This window comes from Abramis brama (genome assembly GCF_963993115.1).
Source record: "Abramis brama genome assembly, chromosome: 18".
Lineage (NCBI taxonomy): Eukaryota > Metazoa > Chordata > Actinopteri > Cypriniformes > Leuciscidae > Abramis > Abramis brama.
In genome coordinates, this window is record NC_139980.1 from 11,639,988 (window position 1) to 11,666,925 (window position 26,938).

At 38.2% G+C, this 26,938-nt stretch overlaps 3 protein-coding genes across 5 annotated transcripts in view; 2 read left to right on the top strand and 1 right to left on the bottom strand.

The window, feature by feature from the left end:
- The window catches only part of brf1b (BRF1 general transcription factor IIIB subunit b), a 63,553-nt gene extending 41,201 nt beyond the window's left edge, over positions 1–22,352 (bottom strand). Inside the window, exons 1-6 of one of the 2 annotated variants that reach the window (XM_084091488.1) lie at positions 22,128–22,352; positions 21,337–21,537; positions 15,433–15,513; positions 13,125–13,298; positions 9,451–9,482; positions 6,933–7,005 (exon numbers count right to left, since the gene is read on the bottom strand). In XM_084091488.1, the coding sequence (XP_083947614.1) occupies positions 6,933–7,005; positions 9,451–9,482; positions 13,125–13,298; positions 15,433–15,513; positions 21,337–21,517 (541 nt within the window). In that variant the 5' untranslated portion in view covers positions 21,518–21,537; positions 22,128–22,352. Of the gene's footprint in view, positions 1–6,932; positions 7,006–9,450; positions 9,483–13,124; positions 13,299–15,432; positions 15,514–21,336; positions 21,538–21,705; positions 21,757–22,127 lie in introns of those variants that run through there. The other variant, XM_084091489.1, reaches the window with a different exon arrangement.
- Positions 907–5,824, top strand: btbd6b (BTB (POZ) domain containing 6b). Of its 2 annotated transcripts, XM_084091491.1 has the most exons (5): positions 907–1,046; positions 2,986–3,283; positions 3,372–3,462; positions 3,555–3,673; positions 4,392–5,824. In XM_084091491.1, exons 2-5 carry the CDS (start codon positions 3,075–3,077, stop codon positions 5,422–5,424), a joined length of 1,452 nt encoding a protein of 483 aa, XP_083947617.1. In that variant the 5' UTR covers positions 907–1,046; positions 2,986–3,074; the 3' UTR covers positions 5,425–5,824. The 2 variants fall into 2 exon arrangements, with proteins under 2 accessions (XP_083947617.1, XP_083947616.1); XM_084091490.1 differs by lacking the exon at positions 907–1,046 and having other exon boundaries at positions 2,335–3,283.
- A 248-nt stretch (positions 22,353–22,600) lies between the features above and the next one.
- On the top strand, positions 22,601–26,128 carry xrcc3 (X-ray repair complementing defective repair in Chinese hamster cells 3). The gene is made up of 7 exons (XM_084090280.1): positions 22,601–22,979; positions 23,058–23,195; positions 23,273–23,485; positions 23,911–24,065; positions 24,142–24,354; positions 24,486–24,532; positions 25,546–26,128. The coding sequence occupies exons 1-7, from the start codon at positions 22,925–22,927 to the stop codon at positions 25,775–25,777; spliced, it is 1,053 nt and encodes a 350-aa protein (XP_083946406.1). The 5' UTR covers positions 22,601–22,924; the 3' UTR covers positions 25,778–26,128.
- Positions 26,129–26,938: the final 810 nt, after the last annotated feature.

Below are 26,938 nucleotides of genomic sequence, written 5' to 3' on the forward strand. Positions count from 1 at the left end.
CATACTAACCCCTATTGGTCGGGATGCATGGATTTTGTTTACGAACTGCTGCCAATTCACACCAAAGCTGTTTGTTTGTATCCGCTTGTTACGTTGTGATGTAAGGAAAACAGTTCTAATCGTTTCAATTGAGAATCTCAAATTGAGAATCTTAACAGCTGTTTATGAGCACTATTTATTCATATCACCAATTATTAAAAAGTCATGGTGTACACAACAGTCTCAGGGCTCACGATGTCCAGGACATCAATATTTTAATGTTTCATAAAACATTGTCTCACCATGTGAGATTTTAATATGGAAATAGAGGTGAGGATGATTTTTCGGTTTTATTACAGTACACTGTGAGTGTACATTAGCAACATTTGTTGTACATGCTTTTGGCATTGGAAAGAGCGTTTGGACCCGGAAATAGTGATGCGTTATATTGTGAAAGCACCTTGAACACTTAAAAGCACTTTATAAAGTGTTAGTAGTAGCAGTAGTCAGAACTGAACTGCATTATTGGCTGGTCATAAAATGCCAACATGGCACCATCCATGAGTGGGCGACTGCTTCATGTAAGAATAAACACAGCTTTTTCTAAAAGCCTGATATGACTGGAGTCTGCATCTCATGCGCGTTTACATCATTTTAATTTCTCAAAAGGTGTTACTAAATTCATGTAGCTATAAAACTTTTTAATTAACAAAACATCAGTGCACCTTTAAGACGTTAACCAGATTCTCTTACCTAAAGTGACTCACTGTATAAGTGCTTTACATTCAGAACATTTCACTCACTGTGTGCATGTTTCACAGACTCTGGCTGGCAAAAAATATCATTGTCTAAATTGTGTGAGATAAATAAGCCGCTTATCGTAGGCGAAGGATCCAGTTTCCAGCGCCGGAGCCCTCTGTTGGAGATCCGGGAAAGCTGTGCAAGCCCAACCCCCTCTCTCTCATTGCACACTGTTGATTTAACATGGCTCCTGGCTGCCAGCGAGCCTTCAAACATCAAACCTGAATGTATTTTCCTGGCAGCTATGCTTCGGTCGGCACAATAAGGTAAATAACGACTAATGATCTACTATTTAAGTTCCTCTGCGGTTATTGCTTTATTGAATCGCGAATACTGATTCATATTACTTCGACTACAAGAGTCCGTTTTGGTGGACAAGTCTATGCGGACGGTAGCTCTGTTCTGATGCTACTTGATCTCTTTAAACCCGGTTCGTAAAGAACGCTCGCGCTCGAATCATTGATCGTGCATGTTAATGGTGAGCACGAGCTATATTTCTACCGAGGACATCAAAGATTTGCTTAGTAGGTTGAGCGCTTCGTTGCAGATGTTTATCCCCTTATGAGACATTTAAGGCTGCATCAGCAAATTGTACGGATCCTATGAAGTTGAAACACTGCGACTGAAGCTCGGCGATGATTGTGGGAAAGCGTTACAATGTCGAGTTCTGTTTTGCGTGTTGGTGGAAAAAGTTACTTAATGAAATAAAAAATGCCTTAAAAGCTTCGCGCGGGATTTCATATAACGCAGATTAAATCTGTTTGGCCCCTGGTAATGATGACATGGATCAAACTAGTGTAAGATATGATACATCTTGAATTTTGTATGCCCGTGTTGGTGGAAGTGGTGACGTGAACATATATCAACAGTAGAGATGGGAACCGTGAATTAAACGATTCCCGTTAACGATTCTGGTTGCTTAACGGCCCGTTAAGTTAGTATTATTTTAGTAGTAGCCTACTTTTTATGACTCAGTTGCATTTATTGTTATATGACATTATGAGTCAGATTCAACAGAACAAATAAATACAATGCATTAATTCCAAAAGGTGTGCATGCACAGACATTTCGGTGATATTTCAAAGGATTTTTAGATGCAGCACAAATTAAATCCGACATAAATGCATTTCAAATAATAAAATAAAATGTTGTAACATATTTAGTTCAGAATGTGTCCAGCATAATTTGTCGTACCTACAAGTTGTCATGCAACTAGTCAGTAAATACATAAGTCTCGCATGCCTTACAACACATTATCAGTTCGTGCTTATTACATGATAACTTGCGAGTCAAGCTAATTCAGTAACTCTACGACTGATTCATAAATGCTTTTGATGCACTAGAGCCGACTCACAAGAATCATTCTTTGGTCGCGTTGTATGTTTTTGATTCACTAAAAACAGGTGACTCATAAGAATCGTTCGCTCGGGAATCGATTCGCCAAAACTGCTTGCTGTTGCGCTGACAAATAGTGCAGGACTAGGAAACCCTGTCAGAGTATTTTAGTAATGTGTTCCACGAAATCTGTCGGTTCATTTATTTTTTTTTAACGGAACGGTTCTCGGTTCCCAACCGTAGTAAACAATGCGCAAGGGGTTAATTCGTGCTCTTGTGAGCAGAGAGATAGATAGAGAGGGCTCGCGGTTTGGCTGTGTGTGTGGGAGGCGCCTCTGGGATACTGACGTCCGATTCACTCGTAGTTTGATTTGTCAACAGAAAGCTGGGCGTCCTCTCCCGCTACACAAAACGGGCTTTACAATACAGAGTAAAGACGCTGAGAGAGGGGATACACACAGATATGTAGGCAGACAAGGATCCCGTAGCACTTTCAGTGGTCGACTCAGACCTCTGACTTATTTAACCGAACAACTTTGATTTACTTGCAACGTCTTACTTTCACTGTATTGGCGCGAGATCAAGAAATCGTGAGGATGCGATGAGAAAGAGGGAAAAGTCTTCGAGCTGGAATATTTCCGCTGGACGGGCTTGTAAATATGCCAGAGAGGGAAATATACTATGGAAGCGCGTGAATTGAGTGACCGAGGCTTTTAGTTTCTAATTAAATCAAAGGGAGCTGTTTCCCCCTGATACACCTGTCTTATAGATACTCTGCAGACTGGTGGATAGACTTGCTGATGCCAACAACGCCAGATTGCCTATATGGCAGGATCATGAAGTTTTTGACGTTTTTTCTTTTGCTTCCAGAAACCTTAAAAAGGACCAGAAAGAGTGGGAAACAGCTCAGCAAGCTGCCAGTATGCTATGAAATCGTGACTTTGTCCTTGAGGAAGAAGATGGCTGCAGAACTCTATCCTGCCAGCATAAACACCAACCTTCCCAACAGTAACAGCACCACAGCAGTAACAGCTGCCGGCAAAAAGACCATCGTCCAAGTCACTCAAACGGTGACCACGCCGACTACGACTGCCACTCAGCAGAACATCAACAATAATAACGTCGAGACTGCCAGCTGGCAGTCCACCCATCCGACATTGCGAGAGAGGTAAGGGCGCGTTCGGCTTGCTTTTCAAATCATTTAGGCTGTTATCGGTCCAAAAACATGATATTCCATTGCATTTTGTTCCCTTCAGGAATGCTTTGATGTTCAATAACGAACTCATGGCAGATGTTCATTTTGTTGTTGGTCCTCCTGGCGCATCCCAAAAAGTTCCAGCACACAAGGTGAGCGCATCCTCCCGTGTCAAAATGCATCTCGAGTGGCTCTTTCATCAACCGTATGCTTAACCGCTTTTGTGTGGCATTTGTTTTCTCAGTATGTGCTGGCAGTGGGGAGTTCTGTTTTTGGTGCCATGTTTTACGGAGATCTAGCGGAAGGAGAATCTGAGATTCATATTCCTGACGTGGAGCCTGCTGCTTTTTTAATCCTTTTGAAGTACGTCTTGCACTTAATTCTAATGCATATTGGGTGAATTTTGTGAAGCTTTTCTTTTTCTTGATCGATTCATTTATTCACAAATTCATATATACAGTGACTTAACACCCTTTTTTTCTGAATTAAAAAAAAATTCTTAGAAGAAATCTTAACACAACTGGTTCACTCTTTAGTAAAATTTGAAAACCTTTTTTTCCACCAAAGTAATTTGGTGCAACCAACATGGAGAAGAAAAACATAAAATAGTCCCTCATGACTGTGTTGATGTCAATAATCTCTTAAAATATCAGACAATTTGACTTTTTCTGAAAAAGTTAGTTCAGGATATGAAATGTCATTTGGTGCAACTCATACCCAAATATCATATTTATGAATTCATTATGTTTTTATGTACATTGAAAAATATATTTAAAAACATTTTGACAATAACAACAAATATATGTGTTGAAGGTAAATGTTATTGCTTTTTACTTGGTTACTTTGAGTCATCACATTGGGAATTTTCTTAAATGTGTTTTTCAAAACAATATGAATACAAAGAGTACACTTTCAAGATGCATTGTAACCTAGATTTTTACTACTTTTTTTTTCTAAATCATCTATTATTTGTCATTGACTCATGCATATAACTCTAAACTCAATCACTACAAAGCCTAATGCTTGCAAAGCTATTGGAAAGATACGATTTCTTAGCCCTTTTTTTTTTTTTCACTTTCAGGTACATGTACAGCGATGAGATTGAACTTGAAGCGGACACAGTGCTGGCCACTCTGTACGCTGCCAAAAAGTATATAGTGCCTGCACTGGCTAAGGCCTGTGTCACCTTTCTGGAGACGAGCCTAGAGGCCAAAAATGCCTGTGTGTTGTTGTCCCAGAGTCGACTGTTTGAGGAGCCTGAGCTGACCCAGCGGTGTTGGGAGGTCATTGATGCTCAGGCTGAGCTGGCGCTTCGCTCTGAGGGTTTCTGTGAGATTGATCTTCAAACGCTGGAGATCATACTAAAGCGAGAGACCCTCAACACCCGGGAGGCGGTGGTCTTCCAGGCGGCTCTCGAATGGTCTGTGGCTGAATGCAAAAGGCAGGGACTTGGACCGACCGCTCGTAATAAAAGGGCAGTGCTGGGTAAGGCTCTCTACTTGGTTCGCATCCCAACCATGACCCTGGAGGAGTTTGCCAACGGAGCTGCGCAGTCAGACATTTTAACGCTGGAAGAGACTCATGATGTCTTTCTGTGGTACACAGCAGCTAATCAGCCCAAGCTGGAATTCCCACTGCAAAAAAGAAAAGGTCTGACACCACAGCGCTGCCATCGTTTCCAATCCTCGGCTTACCGTAGTAACCAGTGGCGCTACCGCGGACGCTGCGATAGCATCCAGTTCGCGGTGGACAAGAGGATCTTCATCGCAGGTCTTGGCTTGTATGGTTCCAGTGGTGGAAAGGCAGAGTACAGCGTCAAGATCGAACTCAAGCGCCAAGGAGTGACCCTGGCCCAGAACCTAACGAAATTTGTTTCAGACGGGTCCAGCGGCACCTTCTCTGTATGGTTTGAACACCCGGTCCAAGTGGAGCAGGACACCTTCTACACAGTCAGTGCCGTATTAGATGGGAATGAACTTAGCTACTTTGGACAGGAGGGTATGACGGAAGTGCAATTTGGAAAGGTGACCTTCCAGTTCCAGTGTTCCTCGGACAGTACCAACGGAACTGGCGTGCAGGGGGGTCAGATCCCAGAACTGGTTTTCTATGCCTGAAATGTTGTCAGGACGTCCCATTGCAGTGCATTCCGCTCACTGGAATTAGGATGGATTGAATACAGGGTCTCGTGAGGCTCTTGCCTTCATTATGTAGCAGTGGTGAACTCAATGGTAACGGCTCTTCAGTACCACAACGGGCTCAGATGGAAGGAATGTTCTTCAGCTTTATTTATTGCAAAAAATATATATATTTGATTTAATTATTGAAGCTGCAGCAAGCAGATCATATATATATATAATATTGTTGTACTGCTCTGATAGTGGACAGAAGCCACTAGTGTGTCATGTTTTGTACATAAATTATTTGTTTTCAGCTTGATGCTGATTGACAAATAAAATGTCTTGTATTAGTGATCAGCTTCCTGAACTGCAGATTATAAATGTTTTTGTGACTCAAGTTCAAAGTTGTTTTTACTTCTTATACATGCACTCATGAAATGCATCAATGAATGATCTACAGATTCTATTCTGCACAGTCCTGGCTTCAGAAGCGAGGGAGGTTGAACTCAATCTATATTTTAACTGTCCTTAAAGTGTAAGTATATACACTTTAAAATAAAAAGTATTTTCTATCTAATGGTGTGCATTATATAATAACTGAAATCTGAAAAATGAAGCCACACTCCACAAATGCATTGGGCTTGTGTTAATGAGACAGTGATTGTTAAGTGTGGATGAAATATTCATCTTGAAATGCCACATAAAGAACCTATTATCCCCAGGGGACTGCACGAGGAACTGAATAGGGAGTTTGTTTGAATTGAGCCCATAGAATCTGCTGCTCCACCGTTTGCATTCTAATTAAGGCTTTAGTAAAAATGGAGCAGATGCAGCTTGGTAATACAGCAGATTTTTTACCAAAAAAAAAAAAAAAAAACCCTACAAAAACAGATGAATATGGAATTATGACACATGGAGAGCTGTTAATCAGACTGCATTCTGGGATTATGCCCAGTACTTTAACACTGGGATGCTCACTGGTGTATACTTGAATCATTTTGTCTCTGCTTCCTATAATCTGATGAGTCTGTTTTAAAAACTGCAGACATGTTTTGTTCTCATAGTGTGCACAGAAGGTGGAAAAAGGTTTGCAATGAGTTTGATGGACCATAATGGATTTTTTGATGACGCAGTGCCCCCTAGTTACATCTGGCTAGACTGCAACTCACTATGAATATAATTTCCAGACGGGTAAAACATTTTCAACCTGGGTCTGAATTACAGAATATTGCAGAAAATGGAGCTCAACATGCCTGGATGAAAGTACAGCAACAGCAAATCTTCTCCCTTTTGATGCAACTAGGAATCCATAGACCAGATCAGATGAACAGATTGAGAGTACTTGTATTGATTCAGCCATGGTGTATTATTGATAACCAATTTAGCAAATGAATTGTTTTGAGAGATGCTGCCTGCTTTATTAATGAGGTTCATTCAAAAGCACTGTTCCGGTCAGCTGAATTACATTAGATGCGTCACAGAGAGGTCATTACAGGGAGACTTACCGACGGCTGGAGCGTTGATACAGAGTTCTCTAGCCAACAGGAGGAAGGTCTTTCCCAGAATGTAAACATTAACCTACAACAATAAGAAATATAACTGAAAACTGTGAAGTATTCAATGAGTTCAACTTTACATGTTACCAATCACTGATTCTTGACACAGGGAATTAAATGTTACATAATTACTTCTCATTAGTCTTTATAAATAGCAACATTTCCACTTTAAAATTTATCAGAGAAGAACATTATTTTTTCAAATCCACTATATCAGGGATAGGCAACTCCGGTCCTTGAGGGCCTCAGCCCTAATTAAACACACCTGAACAAGGCAATCAGTGTTTTCAGGATTACTAGATAGATACAGACAGGTGAGTGTTTATCAGGGCTGAAGCTAAACTCTGCAGGACAGTGGCCCTCCAGGACCGGAGTTGCCTATCCCTGCACTATATGATCATAAAACCAGATTACAACCCAGCACTTTATAGATATTTTAGTGGAAATTATGAAAAAGACTTTTCAGGATTCTTCGATGAATATAAAGTTTGAAAGAACAGCATTTATTTGAAATAGGAATCATTAGTAATATAAAAATCAATTTACTGTCACTTTAGATTAATTTCAGCATCCTTGCTGAATAAAAGTACTTCTTTAAAAAAAAATCTTACTGAGCTCAAACTTTTGATCGGTATAGCAGAGGTCTTCAACCCTGCCCCTGGTGAACCACTGTCCTGCAAAGTTCATCCCAACCTGCTTCAGCACAACTGAATTTCACACCAATACGATTTTCAAGCAAAGCCATGTGAAAACAAGCCTGCAGCCTTAGCCAAAAAAAGCGTAATGTCTGCTTACGCTGCAGTATACAGAGAAGGAGACAAGACCTTTTTTTGAATGGATGTCAATGGAGGAGAGGCTTCACTTCGCTGAATAAACCACTTTTGTGAGGAAATAGCTTATCTTTAAATGAATCGACAACCCATTGGCTAAGTTTTGGATTGAATTGTGAGACAGGTATGCTTCAGTTCACGGCACTTCTCATTCATTTCTATGGTATCCGCAAACAGTGATTGACTGTCGCACAACTATGAACAAAATTCAATGAAGTCAATAATTCAATAACCTTTAAATGCATCATTATGCAAACACATGAGGAGAGTCTCCGCATGAAAGACCCACGACCTGCAGTGCAGATCAACGTGCTGCTACATTTCTCTCCGAAACGGTAGGAAATTAAATGAAATTGAATGTGGAGGATATAAACTGTGACAAGATGATTGGCAGGGCAGTTTAAACGGTGATGCACGCAACTAAGCGACATAGCGGTCCGTTAAAGACGCAATTATGCCGAAGTAGTATGTCCCAAAGCTGTATTCAAAAGTATGTACTTTTTCTTCACAAAAACTGTACATACTTTTAGGGCATATTATAAGTAGGCGAATTGGGGCGCAGCACATCTCTGTTACAAGTGATCCTTGTGAGCTTGATTAGCTGGTTCAGGTGTGTTGGATTAGGGTTGGAGCTAACGTTAAACTCTCCAGGACAGGAACAGGGTTGAAGACCTCTGCGCTAGAGTATATATATATATAAACACTGTATCATGTTAATATATGCATTTTTAACAGCACTTCAGAGACCCCATTGTAAGGATGAGGGGGTTATGACCTCAGCACCAGGTCCCTAGTTTGCCTGGCATCCAGGCAGGATATATTGGGGGTCTTGTTAGATTTGGGTGTGGCTGCACTTGCTAAAGATTCATGACATATTTGAGCCTCCGCCCCAACCATCTAGTGTCTGTTCAATAGCAGATACAGTTCAGTGGACAGCTGAGGGTGTAAAAATAACATCACACCAGTGCTTAAGCACCAAAATGTCTGGCCCTAAAATAACTGCTAATAAAACCAAAACGGTATATATTGTCATAAAGACAGTACTGTCTATTGTTTCAAAAACAACATGTTGTTGTTTAATAAAGCAATAAGCCATTAAAAAAGCAGTATTATGCTCTTGTTGTAAAATCACTGGACCATGGCCTTGATTGTCTTCATCAAGTGGTCAACATCAATAAGATAAAAGATGCAATTATTGTGCCAAGTAATAGTTGGGTATGTGGGTACCAAAAACAATTCTTCTTATGTGCAATCACAGGTGTGAGTATAAAAGCTTATTTCCTGAAATATTCAATCAGGTTTCAGAAATACAACATTTTGGCATCTGCTTTAATATCTATTGAATGTCAAACTTGTTGAAAAAGTGAGAAAAAAAAGCTGGCCTTTTAAATGAACAGAAACTATGCAAGTATATGAGGTGGACGGAAGCTGGACATCATCATTTCTGACATGGTGTCTGCTTGCCTGTCATGACATATGCAATATAATATCATTCAGCATTTCTTTAATATGGTCATATGGAGGGTATAAAATATTATTTAATGGTTGAACATGCAACTTAGCCGCTTATATTCCATTATGTTATTCAGAGTATTGTGGAAAATATATGAAAGAAATTGAAATGAAAGGGAGCAAACCTGTAAAAGATCACTCAGGTCCAGGAGCATGTCTGCACATCAGTTAAGGAAGGGAAGGAGAATACAAAACAAATGGATTATGTCTTAAAAATGTTTAAAAGTGTGATAAAGATCTAAACATCTTTGTCCAACTACATAGCTAAAAATAAGAAGTCAATTACGCTTTTAAATTAATCCTGGTCACAGTGATTAATTAGGGATCGGGCGGCTCTGTAATTGTCACTGGAGGAGTTTCGACTTTCACTGATCATCTCTTTACATCAATGGGCTTCAGACAGGATCTCCTTATCTCTGCAAGAGATTCACCCTGGCCATCTGTTACTGCTCACCTGATTGGCACACACACCTGAGGCACGTGCCTCCATGGTGACTAATGCCCCCTTTAGCACAGAGATTAGCATCACTACAAGACAAGCTAATCCCACTTTATCAGAAGTCTGACGGCCTTAATCACGGCCTGGTGAAAGAGAGTATTTATACTATTATGACTGAAATCAGTGATATTGATAACTGTCTTTATCTCTTAAATACTACAAGACTCATGTCTCTATATGGTTTTTAAATCAAAATGTGATTTTTCCCCCCTCGTTCACCAAGCAGACACCAATGTCTTCATAGTTCTGCAATCTTGTAATTATTAACAAACCACTTTATTAATGCTTATGTCTAGGACAGTGGTTTCTTAATCTCTTTCTTAATTTCTTAATCATTTTTACACTGTCTGAATCATTCCCTATCCCCTATATAGTGCACTATGTGTCATTCACCATATAGAAAATAGTAAACGTGTGAACAATGTGACCAATTTCAGCCGCAGCTTCATCATCTATTTATAGGGCGGGATGCTTTGGATTCAAGAGAGCATTTGATTGGACAGAAAATCTGATGAGAAGCTGAAGTGCAGAGTGATGTCATCAAAATCATTGATTGATATTGGTGGAAGTGAAAGACTAAGTTTTGAATGCTTATCTTATAAATGCAATTTTTTTCATTGTCATGGAGCACACTAGCTTATAGATAACAGTAAAGCTAAAATATTCATACTAGTAAAAGATCACACTATTTCATGTGATTTCTGATTTCAGATACTGATCTGATTCTATTTGGTTGTGATTTGACTTCATTGTTCTTGTTTAATGCTGTGACTCCTCCCAGAGTGATCAAAAACTTATTTTTTAGAGAAATATGATACATTATCATACAATACATGACTTGTAGTGTCCACTATATTTGTAAGATGCATGCATTTGAAGGGCTCCTTGTCTTTAGAACTGGCACTTCTAAAGAAATGTACCAGTAAGCAACAAACCAAGAATCTCAGCATGATATGCCTCTGAAATCATGACCTGTCAGCCCAACAATCGACAGATCAGGTCAGTAAAGCTCATTGAATCAATGTTTCCAGAACAAAAGTCAATCTTCACCTTAGAGAACCTGGTCTAAAAAGATGTTAAAACACTGCTAATTGGCTAAAATGAACAAGGAAATGCTGAGATATTTGAAAGAAGCTGAAGTTTAATAATCTCACACTTAAAAGTGAAAGTCAAGATAATTCTCACATAAAGTAATTAGTATGCACTTGTATCTGTGTATCATATCACAAAGATGCATGAGATAATTGTAAGGATGTTTGATGAGGCAAAGCAGAACACATTTAACATTAGTCCACTATTTGGAATGGGTTTGGCGGTCTGTAAAGAACTGAACGACTTCTTTGTGTATCTGCTGTTTAGCGTGAAGTACCGAATCTTTGCATGCAACTGAAAGAGCCCCACCCAGGGACAGGTAACAATTCTCCTTTGACAACTCTATACGGTACACCAGGTACCCAGACAGGCCTGACGCTACACAAAAGCACAGCGGAAAAATGGGTGTGACCCAAGAAGACAGACAGGAGGGTGCTTGTAAGAGTCTGTCTGTTTGTGAGACAGAGAGCGAAAGCAGTGGTGTAACACTATCCAGGCATGCTGCGTTGTAACAGGCGTGGCGAGTCTCAAACCCACCAAATTTGAGAACATCATTTTGACAGGTTGGGGAAAAACAACCATAAAATTTGGAACAGGGAAAGTATATTTTCCTTAAAAATCACTATTTTCCATAGTTCCATATTTTCACTACAGTAAAGGGGACATGAATTTTTAGGTTAAAAGAGTGTCAACTTCAATAGCTTTTGTACACAACCAGGACGGACACTGAAAATCTTTTCTTCTTTTTTTAATGAGGGAGTAGTGGCTCAAAGAGCGACTTGCTGGGCTACTTTTCATGATTTACTCCAGGGAACATCCTCTGAGATTCCAAAAGGTGCAGTAAACTCTCTTCCTCTTCCTCTGTTTTGCCTTTGACAGTATATTTTAGCACTATTGTTTTCACATCCTGACACATCCCTTCAGACCCTGAACCGGGTTTTCCATAGGGAAAGCATGGACTGGTAAAAGAGACTATTTTAGACCAGAATGAATTTCTATGCTGGTCCAGGTTGGTTTATGCTGGTTTGGTTCTGTTCCAACTTCTGATGAAGCATAGAAAGGAAACACTTTATTTCGATTGTCCACTTTAGACATTCTAAGTAACTTTGCAACTACATGTCATCTAACTCTCATTAAAAGTATTAGAAAGAATCTGCTAACTCTTTATTTTGATGCTCCCCAACAGACATTCTGCTGACTATAAGTAACTTTGCAACTACCGTACGTCAACTTATTCTACTTACCCGAATCATAACACCTAAGCCCAACCTAACAGTCTAGTACTAATATTCTAAAGAGAGTTAAATTAGTTTGACACAGAGACTAGACTGGTCACGTGACTGTGACCTGCTTGATGTTAAAAAGAATTTAAGCGCAATAAGCTGCGGAAAACAACTCATTGTGGTGCTCGCACTGTCTGACACACACACATGTAAACACAGTCAGTTATTGTCTTAAGTGAACTTAAACAGTTGGGAAAGAAATCGGATGCGAGTCAATAGGATCCGTGCATTAGGTCTTAAATTGACAGCAGCCTAATACAGTACACCTGCTGCTTTCTGTAAAACAAACAGAAGAAAAAGAGAAAATCACTCACTGCTCTTGACTGAATAACTTTTGTAGCTTTAATATGAATCAATGTATATTTAATTAATCTGAAGACTGGAGTTTTTAATTTTTTATATTTGATTATTAAGTTTCTGTATTGTTTTTTACTTGATTGCTACTGTTAAATAGACCTAATGTAGGCCTACCTGAAAAACTTAAAGCACTGTTTATTTCATTTGTTTCATTGTTTTATTGTATTTGTCCTATTGTTTGGATTGATTTGTTGTAGTGATGCTTTCTTTTCCCAGAAAGAACGTAAAAATTGTGTATATATATATATAGAGAGAGAGAGAGAGAGAGAGATTTATATATATATATATATATATATATATATATATATATATATATATACATATATTTTTTTTTTTTTTTTACAAGTTATCACATATTGCATTTTTCTTCAATATTGTGGAGCCCTAGTTTGAGCTACAGGAATTTTGCCTATTAAAGACCTAAAAGGTCAAAACATTTACTCTTTCTTTCTAAGTTGGCTTAATCCTACCAAATTTGGGTTGAATGTGCACACTTTTCTTGATGGATTACTATTCACAAAGGTTTCACTAGGGTTTCACACCCTAGGGATCATTGTGGGAAGGATACGTGGCGTTCCCTCTGTCCTGCAGACCAGGTAGAGGCAGGCGGCTATGACGTGTGTCATCTTTCGCCCTCGTGTCAAGTGCTTGCTCACAACCATCTTGAAGAAATTAAAGGCCGTATCCAGGCAGTGCTGGTTCAGCTGCAGCTGGCTGCCGAGGTTGTGTATCTGCCGTTTCCCTAGAGACAGGACACACATATGCATCAGATTGAGCAAACATACACACATGCATACGCGCACGCTTGCGCACAGAGGCATGACTTCACACGCAGGTGTTTGGTTTTCCAGTAGCACTGATGTCATGAGAACGGTGCACAGCCAGACAGGCTTTTAGTGGAGCCTGGAAGTGAAAACGGGCAGAAAGACAGCTGTTTTACGTCCCGTGTGAGGCTACGTCCCTCTTTCCCCTTCTTTCACAGTCGTACATTTACTCCTTCACAGATGATCTCAAAACAGGCCATGTCATTGGACACATAAATCAGTCTGCCCTGAAATCCCATGGCGGCCCTCGATGCGTTTAGCATATTAAAATCCACATTAAAAAACACAGTCCAATAGTCTATCTGGCAGAGTTCTGTTTACTTAATACATCATTTAGCAAAAGACCTTGTTCACACAGACAGTGAAAGTCTCTCACATTCTAAACAATGAGAATGATTTAGGTTGCTTCAGATGGAGTTGATGACTTTCACAAGTCCAGGTCATTAATTATGCTTGAAATTGCACACATGCTTTCATCGATCTATCCTCTATATGTACACTATGTGTTAATGAATTCAGCAAATGCTTAGAGTAGACACATCAAACTTTTTCTTTAGCCTAGGGATTCACAGACCATAGAGTCTATGGACCCCTAGGGGGCTGCAAGTGGGTCCAAGGAAACTTTCAGGGAAAAAATAGTTTTATTCTATTTTATAAATACTGGTTGTAAATAATGTTTAATCATACATATATATGTATATAGCTTTCTTTATACTTCAGGAAGGCAGTCCTTCCCATCATATTTGGGGGTCCTTGGTATCAAAAAGTATGAAATCCCTTGCTTTAGCCTACGGTATAGAGTTAACATTATCACAGAGCCACAGATATTAAGGTCGATGTTGGACTTTTTTTGTGGAGCCCAAAAGCTGCAGTGTCAAGTGTCGTGTTGGCATGCCAAGGCCAAATATAACTCTGAAAGCTTTTAAGAGCGTAATCCCTCTATTCTGGAACCACTGTGTGCCAACCCTTCGTCACACACTCCAGACCTGTCTAATCCCAGAGTATTTTTCACGCTGCACATGCCATTGGATTAGCAGCCAGGTCTGCAGTGACCTCCCTAAATGACAGCAGAATTGCATAACTGCTGCAACACTGCAGGGACATGAGACACCTTTAGTTAATGAATGAAATCTTGTGTTTGTGACCACAGGGACACTTTTGCTAGTCGGAAATTAGTTTACCAGAATCTTTTATATTAACTACAACTAGCAGCCAGACATACTCATATCCACTTTATGTGTCAATCATTTAAAAAGTGTTTAAACTATGATCAGATGTTTCTGTGATCAAGAGTCATGAAGAATCATGTGTTTATACTTTTTTTTTATACAAAAATGGCAGCAGCTGCGTTTGTATGAAACAAGAGAGAGCGAGTCCACGATTCTGGATGGCATAATTAAATAACTGTACACAAAATATTGATTCGACTGAGTTTTAATATTTTATTAGCTCACCAAACGCAAACTTCCATGAAGAAAAACCATTCCTAGCAGGCGTATAGCACTGCTGACTTCAGTAACCCGGATGAGCCTGCGTTATCTGTTTTCAGCGGTTGTTATCTGGGAATAACTTACCGCTGGATGGCGCTATTGACCAATCAGAATCAAGGATTCCACAGAGCGGTGTAAAAATGAAACATAATATTGAAGGAATATTTACCTACAAACGAGAATGCTGTGTGATGCATCTAATGCCATATTTGATTTTAATTTTAATTACAGTCAATTATTTGGCTTTGTTCCAAAAGATGTGGAATATAATGCAAGATATCTATGGGCTATTTTTATTTCATTCCTTTTTTCACTCCTTTCCCATTCACTTTCATTATGTGGAAAAGAGTGTCCAGGACATTCTTCAAAAATTCACCTTTTGTGCTGTACAGAAGAAAGAAAGTCATACGGTTTTAGAACAGCATGTGTGCGTGTAAATAATGACTGATTTTTTAATTTAGGGTGAAATATCACTTTAAGCCTGCACATGTTTTAAAAACATGATTATTTGCTGACTGCACCAACACACTGCTGCTGCTGACTAATATAAATGTGCCCCTACCGTTCTGGAGCGTCTGAGCTCGCGATTCTTTTCCCAGACTTGTGTGGAACCCACTGCCCAGGACCGGAGCTTTGGAAGTACCTAAAAATAAAAACAAAAAAAACAATGTATTATGTTTAAAGTTTCAGACAAATACAGTAAATAAGAATAGTTTTGACTTACAGTGGGCTATATAAACAGGTGTATAAATACAAGCCTATTATTACAGCTGACAATTTAAGCTTTTAAATAAAGCTCTATAGCACACTCCAGTGGCTGTTTGTGTGAATAACAGTTTTATCGTTGTATTGTTACTACAGTGACACCTACCGGTTGCCAATGTCTACTGCACTTCACAAGTGTTCCTATTAGCAACCAAAAGAGATTGATTGACACCCCTGATACTGATAACCAAGTATACTATAAACAAGGAAGCTCAGGAGAGTGACAGGATGATACAAATGAAACACAACAGTATTTCGTTTTGCCTCTATGTAAAATATTGCGCAATTATATATTTCTCTAGCTAGTGCTTTGGTCAAATCATGGCACTTAATGTTAGCTTCTGCTTTGGGTATGTTACAGTGAATATACAAAACTATTACATATCAAAAACACAAAACTGACATGCAGAACTAATGATATTCCACACGCTTCTCTTCCTTTGCTTTCAACTGTGCTTCCACAAGGTCTGTTTATAATGATGAACACCTAAAGTTCAGCATATATAATAATGCATTTTGTTAAATCCAAAGTTGTAATGAATTTTTATTTCTCCAGGTGCCATTGTAGGTACGCTGCCATGGCTCTATACCACAAATGATCACACAATGGCTTGGTTTCACAGACAGGGCTTAGATTAAACCAGCCTTAGTTCAATTAGGATATTTAAATAGCTTTTATAAACATGCCTCAGAAAAAAACATTACTGGTGTGCATCTTGAGACAAAACAATGGCACGGACATATTTTAAGATATGCCAGTGCAAGTTGCTTTCCGTTAAAACAGCTCAAACATTGCCATTTCCAGCATAACACTGCATTTTAGTGTGGGACTAGGCTTAAGACATTGTTTTAATCCTGATATCACTGCATATTTTTAAGTTGAAAATGTAGAGCATAACATTAGTGAGGATCATACATCCATGTGTGGCTACAACTTGAATGGCCGGGCGTCTCTGAGGGCTTCCTGTTTCTCCTGCCACATCCAAAACCAAGCAAGACTTCCATTAAAAAAAGGAAATATTTATTGGTCATATCTAGAAGTCTTGCATATGGCTATATTTCTTATAATATTGGCTTCTGTTGTACGATGTCTTGTAGAATGACAACAACTTCCTTTTTAAGCTGAATGTTGTTTTGACTGACCATACAAGGAAAGAGAATAAATTCTCTCTCTCTCTCTCAGAGACCTGCACGCTGCTGGAGGACTGGTCTGCGAAAGAGATCCTCAGTGAAGAAAACTACATAGAGGTAGGATTTTGTGAGGCAGGCAATATAAATCATTTTTGATATGCAGCGGTTTTATTATTAACTAAAATTATAAAAAAATGTTCACGTTAATTTAAATAAAATATAAATGTTGAATGAAAAAAACTTGGCAACTACAGTAGAAAAAAGTTGCAGTCTTAAATTAAGTACAATCAACTTGGATATTAAAGTCATTTCCACTTAAAGCAACACTAAGGAACTTTTCCTCTTTGGTCGCCCTACAGGTTGGAAGCGGAATTGTCCATTACCGCTGTCGTAAATAATTTCGCCGCCCGCAGCCTACTGTCGTATGCACGCACGCTCGCTGTTTATCCAGCACCGGCTTTGGAATGAACGATGTCCACAGACAAGGTAGAGTATGTTGCATGATTTCATGAAAGTATGATGTATTGCGACATCAGAAACGAAGAAAAACTAAATAATGACTATTGTAACACTTGACGTAAAGCAAGTCAAATTTGTAGTTTTCTTATGTCTCATTCAAACTACAGAAACGCGACCCGGTTTGGCAAACTTGCATAGTGTGGTTATAGCAGATATAGGGCTGCAAAGCGAATCCAGAAGTGCCTTTCACCCTGTTACGACTTGATGAACCACTGATACGATTTTGGAAACATTATTTTAAGGTAAAAAATGTTCCTTAGTGTTGTTTTAAATTGCATTACACTGACTAAAATAAATTAGTTGAGTCTTATTTAACTTATCAAAAAAGTAAAAAATTGCTTAAGTTAAATGCTCAATGTAAAAACGTATGTTCTCATAACTTATTGATCATATAATTTAATGTCATAAAACTGAAATATAAATTAAACCTATATAAAAACAAAATACAGTGCTATGCATAAGTTTAGACACCCATGCTACAGTTGACTAAAAAGAGGAATAAAAAGTCCTGTGTCCTAGAGATTGGCATGGAGTACTTTCCATAAGATCATCTCTCAATGCAAATCAAACCAGCTATTAGGCTAACTGAAATAAAACCATGCCAATCTCTAGGTATGGTGAAGGCTATGTGATGATGTGGGGCTATTTTAATTCCAAAGGCCACGGGAACTTTATCAGGATGCATAGTATCCTGGATCCATGAAGTAACTGGCCTTTAAAAATAAAAATCTGCCTGCCTCTATGGGAATTTAACATAGGGGTGTCCAGACTTATGCACCCTGTATTTTAAGGAAGAACATTTATTTATTTACGATACATTATTCATTCACAAAGAAAATTGGTGTCCTTAAAGGTTGGATTTTTCCTAATTTTTTTAATTAAGGCATTAAGTTCAATTTCCAAAAGATGATTTTTTATTCCTCTTTTTAGTCAACTTTAGCATGGGTGTCTAAACTTATGCATAGCACTGTAAAAATGACAAAAGTCTAAAAAAAAAACGAAATTACTCAAATTTAAACTAAAATGAAAATAATTTTTAAATATAAATGCTATCATTATCAAAATATTAATAAATGCCATAAATAATACTAAAATAACACTGGTATGCAGCTGTATGCAACATTATCTGGTGTTCTGTGACCTAGGTGACGGTAGTGAGAGATACACCCTGCACATCCGATAACCGCACTACTGGCTGGCTCCTCTTTCTTTAGTAAGAAATCCTGATGCTTTGATGGCATGTGTGTTTGAATTTCTCATTGTTAGCTCTGTATCTCCACTTGTAGGCCAGTGGCAGATAATGTTCATGAATCAGGCACGCTTGGATGCGATGTCTATCTCTGACGCCAGGCGAATGGGATACACGGTTGATTCCACTCCAAAAAGGGTGGTCTTTCGCTCTGCCTACAATCAGCCACATTCAAGAGTCACAGAGGCAGGTGAAATAAAAAATTAAAGGGATAGTTCACCGGGCCCAATATGAAAATTCTATCATTATTTACACATCCTCTTGTTGTTCCAAACCTGTATGACTTACTTTCTTTAGTGGAACACAAAATAAGATATTTTGGAAAATGTGTCAGTGTGTTTTGTACCAGACTACCTTTCAAAGTTGGTCGGTAAGATTTTTTTGTCTTTGTTCATCAAAGCTGCAATTATTTTACCAAAAATACAGTAAAACGGTAATATTGTGAAATATTATTACAATTTAAAATTGTTAAAATAGTTTTCTATTTGAATATGTTTCAAAAATGTAATTTATTCCTGTGATGAAATTTGAATTTGAACATTACTCCAGTCTTCAGTATTGTGCTGCATAATATTTTTCTGGAAATATTTTTTAAGTATACTCTGATTAATAGAAAGTTCAAAAGAACAACAATTATTTGAAATATGACTATCTTATGACATTATAATTTGTTTACATTCACTTTTGTCCCCAAAGTTTTGAATAGTATGACATGAACATCAAAGGGGTCCAAATTTGCGAGCGCAATGTTCTTCTATCTATCCACCTTATATTTTACGTAAGAGTGGGTGCGGTCATTTGTAAATTGAATGTGTCTGGCTTCTAGTGTCATTCGCTTCCGGTTATTTTTAGCTGTACAAAACGGCTCGTTACACTGCTTGATATTGCAAACTGGTACTCACTTACGTAATCATCAACACACTGTTTGGTAGCGCAAATAGTTTTACCGTTCCTGCGCTTTGTTATTCTTTCAGTTATTTACCTATAGCGGAAAATGAATTGCAAGTCACATTCACAGAAAAAAGCTTACTTGAGCATTGCGAAATTTATACATTTATGTATACATTTTCTTTTTGTGTGTGTGTGTGTTTGTGAACTATCCCTTTTAATGTTAATTGTGCAGGTTCTACCATGATAATATCTCAGGATTTTTTTAATCTTGTTTCCTCAGATTGACAGCATTGCTGTATAGAAGTGATTAATGCACCAGGCGTAAATGGGCGGTAGTGACTCATCTGCGGCATGTATGATAGGTAACTCATTGGGCATGTTTAATTTCTGATACATTATACAACCTATTGTTGATGAACTATAAAATGTACATCGTATACAATATCTTTAATGTAAATAACAGTCGTATAGACGTTCAGGCTTTCATGGGCCATACTATTCTCTCAGTCTTGTATCTTTATCAGCCCCTAGCTCATTTGATGGAGTGATTTTGCACAGGAGAACTCCAAAAGCCATGACCCCGCAGGTGCAGGACCCCTCTGGGTTTGTAAGCAAGAGCATTAAGTTGGGTGTGGATGCTCAGCTTTTGGACGAAGCCACCAGGAAAGACAGACATGGGTTACATCATATGACAAATTGAGAGGTACTGTTCTTCCCTGGTAAAATAAGCCGTTACGGTTCCAGCATTCATAAAGGAATAATAAGAGGTAACTTTCCACTTCTGAATTATGCAAAGTAGATTTAAGCAACATGCATTATCATACAACAGTAAATTTAAGCAATTTATGTTAACAATTTGTAGTTAATCTAATGCTGAAACCACACATTATTTACAAGGACGACCATGGAAGCTGTAAAAAACACGATTTCACTATTAAATAAATAGTGAATCAAAATTGTGAACTTTGCTTCTTGTCATGTTGAGCCACTGGGCAAGTGCAATGAGATTTATTTTTTAATGGGTTAATAAGGCAAATGAAAAGTCAAGCCCATTTAAATGAGGGGGTAACGTAGGTGTCCAGTCCTGTCATCATTTCTGAAGATCATTTGCTCTAAGAATGTCAGAACTGCTTTTGCAAATTAAATGCACTGTGATCACTATCAAATTCAAATTTATAATGAATGTGCATTGTGTTGGAAGGATGTGGTTCTAAGCTTTGTTGATTATAATCAATCTAAAAAAATGATTATTTTATGTAAAAAGAAAAATGGGTCCTGTTGATTACCAATTTCCACATTCACAGATCCAAATAATGAAATTCTAGACCTCTCTTTCTTGTTTGTATGAAAGAAATCGAGCAATAACTCACATTATTTAAATTGTCTAAAAACTAAATATTTGCCTTTAAGAATATTACCCGTTTACAATTCTTCTCCTATTTTTAGTGACATATAATTCTCAAAACTTGTCATTATGCATTATTCATTGCTTTTAAATCCCCCCTTTTTCTCCTCTTTATTAAACTTTTTTACACTCTGTATGTTGCTTTTAGCATTAATAAAGTAAATCCATTTTGAACTGAATATGCTCCTTAGAGGACTATAACATGTTTTATTTTTTAATTTTATGGGCCCATCTTCTCTTTTGTCTTTTATGTTACTGGTATTAAGTGTGTACATATGTTTCCCTTGGTTTTTACTTTTTTTTTATTGTGGTGACGGTCAGTGTTTGAGTGCTGTTTTGTCTATGTTTATGTTAACTTTCAATAAAAAGTTAATCACAAAACAAAAATAAAGTAAATCCATTTAAAAAAAAACAGGCTTGGCACTGATGCCCCTCAAAACACAGGTGGATGATTGCCCTCATCCCAAACCTGTGTTCAGGCTCAATTGAAGTTGAACAACTCTTACCATCTGCAGATACAAACTGGCCAACTGCTGAAGACACCCCTCCGCTGTTTTCCACAAACTGAACCTCAGAAACGATGATATTATCCTCCAGAACCGAACCACAGGCTGTGCAGACCGCACTCCCCCGGGCTGGGTCTGTGTCGATGTCTGCTCCACCACAGTTCTTACACTGACGACTCATACTGGCAGGAAGATGCAGACCTGAAGAAGACAACAAGTACACCATTACTGAACAACAAACGTTTGCCAAACACACACATCATCTGCATAGTCAGTTTATTATCATTCGGACAGCATAATAATAAGATACTTCATAAAATTACTTCATAACATGTCGTAAACGATATAGTAGCCAAACTGCGTCCTGACCGGGATTAGAACTCGGGTCGCCGGCTTGCAGACAAAGCTGATATTCCGCTCTGCTACTCAACAGACTGTGCGCGAATGACACACAATGCTCACTTTAGCCATTTTCACTGTCGCATTTAGTTTATCGCATAGTATTTCTTATATATTAGGATTAATTTCAAATTAGTATTATCTCTAATGTATATTTCTAGTAACGTATATATAACCCTTGCTAAGCTAATGTTTTGATATGATTTATATGTGAACATATATGCTACAAAAAGAAAAGCTAGCTTTGCACAAGAACTGTATGATACGACCATAAACATAATACACACAGCTCAATGTATCGCTTTATTTTTTCTTTCATAATATACAGACGCGCATAAACATATAAGTAATGGTATGTTATTAACGTTAGCCTCCAATAGCAAACCACTCACCAGTCAAAGGAAGTAACGTTAAAGACTTGACTTAAGATCAAACAGTTTAAACCGGTATCCTCTAGTCTTATTTATTGTTAGCTTTTCACATCAACTATTTAATCGGCAAGCAATGCATTTCATTGAGCAACATGTCTAGAAGTTATGTATAAATATTTCATTTTATCTAATAACACCATTACAGTTGAGACTTTCAACCAAGGCTTTTTCTACCTAACTGGATACGACATTATGGGCTGTTTTAAAACCTGAATATAGAGGGGTGGCCACTATAAAACAGTTCTTTGTTTAGATATTTTGATGAGTTAATTTCACTAATATGAGCCCTTTATACATAATACATGACATAATACATCTTTTATGGAATAAATGTATATTTATTACAATCCTAGATAATCATCTCAGTTAAACGTTTACACACAAAACACCCCCATTTTGATGTGCACTGGGCCAGTGGCGGACCCCGGTCTTAAAGCGCGATAATATGAAGGGGCTGAGTTGTTTACCAATACTTTATTGCACTCTTTCTCTTATTGACTTGCTAAAATTAAGTATTATTCGTTATATTTGTAGTCGTTCGTCTGTCCTTGAACTATAAACACCGACAGATTTAAATAATAAAATCGGCCATCGATTGGATTTAAGACTTTGATTTTGACAGAATTTATGACATGTTGACCAGGAAGTAAATGGTGCGCTGTTCAAAATGTGAGCTGAGAGGTTTAGTGGGTTAAAATAATATTTAAAACGTTAATTTATTAACGTTACACCGTTTAAATGGAGATTCGCGGGATGTGATGGAGTGGGAACAATTAGAGCTAAATCCAAGGATTATTGCTGCTGTTAAAAAAGGTTGGCGAGAAATCCCGCTCGAGTACATTCAGTCTAAAGTTGAATTCGCTTCTTGTTTAATGTTGTTTTATTGTTTAGCCCATTTCAGATCAGCGAAGGAGATCCTCTGCGCGTCTGGTCCAGATCTGCAGAGACTGACACGCTTGTCCAAGACTGATGTTCTGCGCCTTCACTGTGCAGTAGCAGCCGCTGTGCGCAAGACCAGCCCGGTCACAGGTGACCTTCCACTATTACTGCAACTGAGAATCAGCTATTTTTGAAGCAAAATTCTTATTTTAATGTATTCTTCTCAGCTCTGCAGCTGATCCGGGGAGAATGTCCTGTTTTGGAGCCCGGACACAGGCTGTCTTTTGCCTGCCCCGTTCTGGACGGTCTGATGCGCGGTGGTCTCCCGTTACGAGGAATAACAGAGCTGGCAGGAGAGAGTGCTGCTGGGAAAACTCAGTTTTGTTTGCAGCTTTGCTTGTCTGTCCAGTATCCAGAAGAAAACGGAGGGCTGAACTCAGGTAAAGACATATGAAGCCTCTTTTTTTTACTCCATTTCTACTCAATAAAATAAATATTTAATAAATTCCTATGTCCAATACAATAGTTAAAATGCCCTTATATATCCAGGTTTTCCAAGACTGGAAATGCTGGTTCTTCCATGATAGAAAAAAAAAAAAAATCAATAAAATAAAGAATATCTTGATTTTTCTCCTAGTGAGCCTGTGATTGAGAACCACTGCTTAAGACTATTTTCATTACAACTATCATAAATGCCTCAAATAGACACTTATTTCAGTATCTTGTCAAATCTGAGCACGAGATATATCGTCTGAAACTCTAGTGGCAACGTGAGATTATTGGGGTAGAAGAAGAAAGTAATCGTTTTGACAAATCTCTGGTGAAATGCTGTTTTAAATCACATTTTGATATGGTCATTTAACAGGAGCCGTTTATATTTGCACTGAGGACTCTTTCCCCATCAAACGACTGCGGCAGCTCATTACCCAGCAGTCCCGGCTCAGACCAGATCTGCCTCCAGCTCTGATCCACAGCCGGCGTTTAACTGACAGCGTCTACATCGAGCATGCAGCTGACCTGGTGAGACTGGCAAAAACTCCTCTTAACAAGTTAATAACCATTAGAAAGGTATGAATGCTTGTACATATGTGAGCAGGAGGCTCTGCAGGCGTGCGTGTCTCGGCGTGTGCCTGTGCTGCTGAAGCGAGGTCTGGTCAGACTGGTGGTGGTGGACTCCGTGGCTGCCCTGTTTCGCAGTGAGTTCCAGGCTGATGAAGCTGTACAGAGGTCACGTCACCTGCTGGCGTTTTCCAGTACACTCCACCGCCTGAGCCATGCATACGGTGCGCCTGTAGTCTGCGTCAACCAGGTCAGACCACCATCTGATTTATGACACTTAATCAGATATTATACAATATGTGCTGTAAACGCTATAGACTTATCATTCGAATTTAAATAACATAGAAATAGTTCTCACTGTATGATATTAATCCATTCCAGGTTACAGATGTTATGGACGGCCCAAATCCTGGAAGGTGTGATTATGGGTGAGTGTGTTTGTGTCAGTTTTGTCAGCAGCAAAAGGGCCAAAATATAACAGCTCAGCTCATTTCAGGAGATTTAATGTAATTACTAGGAATGTGCGCCACGACTAATTTCATTAACGTTTAAACTCAGAGAGGACAATCAAAAATTAGTATATGAGATTTATTTGAATTAGCCTACTTAATCTATGAGTCATATCCCATATCCCAAAAGTCATATCCCATACTAAATGCCGCTAAAAAAATATATGCGATGTGCTTGCCTTGCATTATGATCATTGTTCATTAAACATAAGCAAGCCTTCACTTAATCAACATTAACCAATATAGACATATTTATTCAAATCACCTGAATCATTAGGCAGTGTAGCCTATTAAAATCAGAATCCCTCAAATAAAATTTAGCCAACACAATTCAGCATACATCAAGCAAGGTATTGTTGTTCATTTCCACCACATGTACACGCATGCCAGGAGGCAAAAGCCTAAAGTGTACCAACAACTGCATTATTTAAGGATATTGACATAGGATCTGTTGTTGTAAAGTTATTTTCATTCATAATGGTTCCCCTTTAAACCGGCATAAAATTTCATATCAGTAGGCTATTTTCCCCTAATAACTGGTACCATAGTATAACAAGCCTAATTGTTATGTGGCAATTTGACATAGCCTATACAAAGCTTTTCCGTTTTCTTCCAAGTCAGTATCCATGTGTGGACATTTATCTAAGCCTGTTGCGATCGTGTGATCAAGAAAGGTAAAATTAAATGATTTTGTTTTTCGCTCCAGATATACAACAACATTACAATTTAAAATGTAACATTAACATGACAGTAATTTGAACATAGCCTTTGTAAAAATATAAAGCAAAACATGCTTAATGTGCAAAAAAATATTAACTAGCAGCAGTATCAATTATTTGACTAGTCCCTCACATCCCTAGTAATTACAAAACTGGACATACTTTGAGCTTTTGAAGCTCTCTAATAAGTCTTCTATATCTTAACGTACACAGGCTGGTGGGCAGTAAGGTGCTTCCTGCATTGGGCATCGCTTGGGCCAACCAAGTGATGGTGAGACTCATGCTCACAAGATTGGCAGGACAAGTAAAATCAGACAGCCGAAGTTGTGCTCCGCGTAAATTAGAAGTGGTCTTCGCCCCACACCTCCCTCGAGCGAGCTGCCTGTGTGGGGTTTGGGAGGAAGGAGTGAGAGGGATCCCCGATGACGCTCTTCATGATGAATAATCTGCAGATGGAGGAGACTACATTCACATCAATATGGCAGTTAACAGCTGCTAATGGACACAAATGTTTTTAAAGCACATTTTGTTAGGAATGGCAAATTTTTTACCATTTGAAATTAATACACATTATTATTAATATAAAATTTTCACAGGTATTATGTGCAAATCATTTTGTAAAATAACCCTATTTTATAATACTTTTACATTTTTTTTATGTATTATTATGCCCTTGAGACACTGAATATATGTTTTCCTTATGTATACCTGTATGTCGTTACAGTTTTCATACAAAAAGAGTTCCAATGCAGCAATAAGCAAGTTGAATAAAGGCTAATCACTGCCTCACAGCCGCCCTTGAAGAGAACAAGCTGTTTTTTTCTACAATTTCAGAAAACAAAGCAAACTCAATTTGCTATAGAACTGTCTTGATCAATCTTCTGATCTACAACACTCGAAATAGCATTAACCATGTTTATATTACCAGTCTTGAGACTATACCATTTCACACAGAAAGACAACAACATTAAATATACAATAATTCTGATAGTAAAAGTACAGATTTGTCAAAAAAAATAAATAAATAAAAATAAAGTTAAAAACAGTGGTGCCCATTTTCCGGACCCGTTTTGTTTGTTTGGGACCTGTTCTAATTCACCTGACTCAATGAGTTCTGACCAGCAGAGGGGGCTAAGATCCAAGAAAACTGTACATGCCACATCTTGCAAATGGGATTGTCATAATAGATGATCTAAAGGCGTGAGACATGCAATAAACATGCATTATTTTATTTATCTGATTGCTGTAATAGTATGTATAATATTTCAGTATATAAGTGAGGGCATTTGGTTCTCACAAGTATAGACAAACCTGTACACATTTAAAAAAATGTGATTGCTGTACTTGTTTTAATATCTGAGATTGACTCAAGACAAGGGGTCGATGTTTAGCTGGTTAGCAGAGTCTTGAGTTGCACATTTAAAGATGTCTCTGCAAACAAAAGTGCAAAAATGCCTGGCAGTGATTAAAGTCCAGCTACACAGAAAGGAGTTTTTGGATAGGGCTATAATCCTTCCAAGCTACTTAACACATACTCACACACACACACACACACACACGCAATGAGCGAGTCCCTTTATCAACATAGGAAACCGGAATGTTAGTG

What these genes read in the sequence shown, in the direction of transcription:
- btbd6b (XM_084091490.1), top strand. Translation starts at nt 2,916, where the DNA reads ATGCCAACAACGCCAGATTGCCTATATGGCAGGATCATGAAGTTTTTG. An exon ending in AAAAAGTTCCAGCACACAAG is followed by an intron (nt 3,463 to 3,554) that starts GTGAGCGCATCC and finishes TTGTTTTCTCAG; the next exon opens with TATGTGCTGGCAGTGGGGAG. An exon ending in GCTTTTTTAATCCTTTTGAA is followed by an intron (nt 3,674 to 4,391) that starts GTACGTCTTGCA and finishes TTTCACTTTCAG; the next exon opens with GTACATGTACAGCGATGAGA.
- xrcc3 (XM_084090280.1), top strand. Translation starts at nt 22,925, where the DNA reads ATGGAGTGGGAACAATTAGAGCTAAATCCAAGGATTATTGCTGCTGTT. An exon ending in TATTGCTGCTGTTAAAAAAG is followed by an intron (nt 22,980 to 23,057) that starts GTTGGCGAGAAA and finishes TTTATTGTTTAG; the next exon opens with CCCATTTCAGATCAGCGAAG. An exon ending in CTGTAGTCTGCGTCAACCAG is followed by an intron (nt 24,355 to 24,485) that starts GTCAGACCACCA and finishes AATCCATTCCAG; the next exon opens with GTTACAGATGTTATGGACGG.